At 35.2% G+C, this 1,679-nt stretch overlaps 1 protein-coding gene and 1 long non-coding RNA gene across 2 annotated transcripts in view; both read right to left on the reverse strand.

Moving 5' to 3' along the window:
• The window catches only part of mroh1 (maestro heat-like repeat family member 1), a 24,450-nt gene that overhangs the window by 13,017 nt on the left and 9,754 nt on the right, over window positions 1-1,679 (reverse strand). Inside the window, exons 15-17 of the mRNA XM_013913369.1 lie at window positions 1,311-1,452; window positions 1,017-1,069; window positions 683-790 (exon numbers count right to left, since the gene is read on the reverse strand). Coding sequence (XP_013768823.1) covers window positions 683-790; window positions 1,017-1,069; window positions 1,311-1,452 — 303 coding nt within the window. The remainder of the gene's footprint in view (window positions 1-682; window positions 791-1,016; window positions 1,070-1,310; window positions 1,453-1,679) is intronic.
• On the reverse strand, window positions 689-1,447 carry LOC102193018 (uncharacterized). Its single transcript, XR_311996.2, has 3 exons — window positions 1,311-1,447; window positions 1,017-1,069; window positions 689-790 (listed from the first exon to the last, which is right to left on the reverse strand). It is a non-coding gene; the product is annotated as an uncharacterized LOC102193018 (long non-coding RNA).

The following is a 1,679-nucleotide window of genomic DNA, read 5'->3' on the forward strand; positions in this document are numbered from 1 at the left end:
AAAAAAGGCTCATTATATAAATATCTAAGCAGCATTTTCATATCTTTCTCTCCTATAAGAGGAACATCTGTGATATCAATTATACTATACAAAATTTACTAGTTAAGTTTTGTTTATTTTCAAGCTACACCCTTGGTCAGGTGTAACTTTTCAACTTTCTGTATGCAATCAAAAAATATATATAAATAAATAAATATAAATTTTATGTGTTCTGCTAGCATTCATTATGTCTGCAGCAGATGACCAAATCAAATTATACCTTGCAATTGGATTTAAGAATGAAGAAATACTTGTGATTTTAAATATGATTCATAATATTAGCATGAAAAAAATGGGCCCATTTAGAAGAAAATGGTGATTTGGGTGAGATGATGAACTTTTGGCATCAGCTCTCATTGCACAGTCTTGCCAAAATATGCACAAGGAGTACCATGGGCATCATTTTAGTGCTAATGTGTGCTGTGTGAACTGTGGTCTCATATTTGTGATGGAAATCTTAGAATATTGCAGTTTTCTTCTCTTGGAAATTGACAATTTTACTGTCAGAAATTCTGACGTTTTTCTTAGATTTATTACCACCCTCTACCTGCTCCATATTTTTCACTTCTAAATTAAGTTTGCTTTGAAGTCTTAGCAGCTCTGAACTGATTTAATAAACCTTTACTGTTAAAAAGGTACCTACCTTCTCCTCTAAGGCGTTGTTATATGTAGGGAGGTATCTGGTTGATTCAGCTGCCAACTGACATACCCACTTATCATCATCAAGTGCTGTCAGGGTTTTAGACAAGAGCTGTGGACAGTTTTAGCACCGTTAGGATGACTTTGATCAAATTAATTGACTTAAATGTTTTTTTGATGAAGCAGGGATCATAACAGTCCAACTATATAAATAATCTAATAATGATGACAACAATCATTCACTCTCTTCCCAAATAAGTGGGACGATATTTTTGTTTTATTCAGCTGAAAATCACTAATGCATTTGAAGAGGGAATATTAAAAATAAACCCACACACCTCCAGTAACCTCTTGTCCCACTCCTTCTTATCCAGACTCTCTGCAGAGGACTCTGTTAAAACCAAAAACCACAGTCAGAAAGCTCTGGCAGCAGCATAGTGAAAAATACTGTGCATGAGGATGACACTCAAGGTGACGATCATCTTTACAAGAAAAAAAAACAAAAAACAAAACAAGCATGAGAACCCCTGAAGGGCAAAAGTGCCAGTTTGTGTAACTACAGCAAAGCACATATATAGTATAATGCAAATAAATGCATAAAATGATTACTGTATGTGCACATATTTTCATACCCTCTAGTACTGTAAGCAGTGGAGCTATTTCTTTGTCCCAGACTGCTTCAGCATTGGGGTGAATGTTAATAGTGAGGATTTGGAGGAGAGAGAGGGACGGAGCGCCATGATCTCTGTTATTGAATGGAAAAGCTGCATTCACCTACAAAAACAGATACGTATCATTTATATCACAAATCACATAAAAGACAAACAATTGCAGTAAATCTGTATAACTTGGTTATTGCTCCATGGTAGGAGGAGCTAGAGAAAAAAATGCAACTACAAAGAATTTGGGATTAAAAGCCATAGAGAGTGAAACAAACGCATGCACGCACACAAAAAACACACATACAGACTTAACTTTCACTCACAGTATGCATATAACAC

Source organism: Pundamilia nyererei, unplaced genomic scaffold, assembly GCF_000239375.1.
Source record: "Pundamilia nyererei isolate P.nyererei 1_Seehausen unplaced genomic scaffold, PunNye1.0 scaffold00128, whole genome shotgun sequence".
NCBI lineage: Eukaryota > Metazoa > Chordata > Actinopteri > Cichliformes > Cichlidae > Pundamilia > Pundamilia nyererei.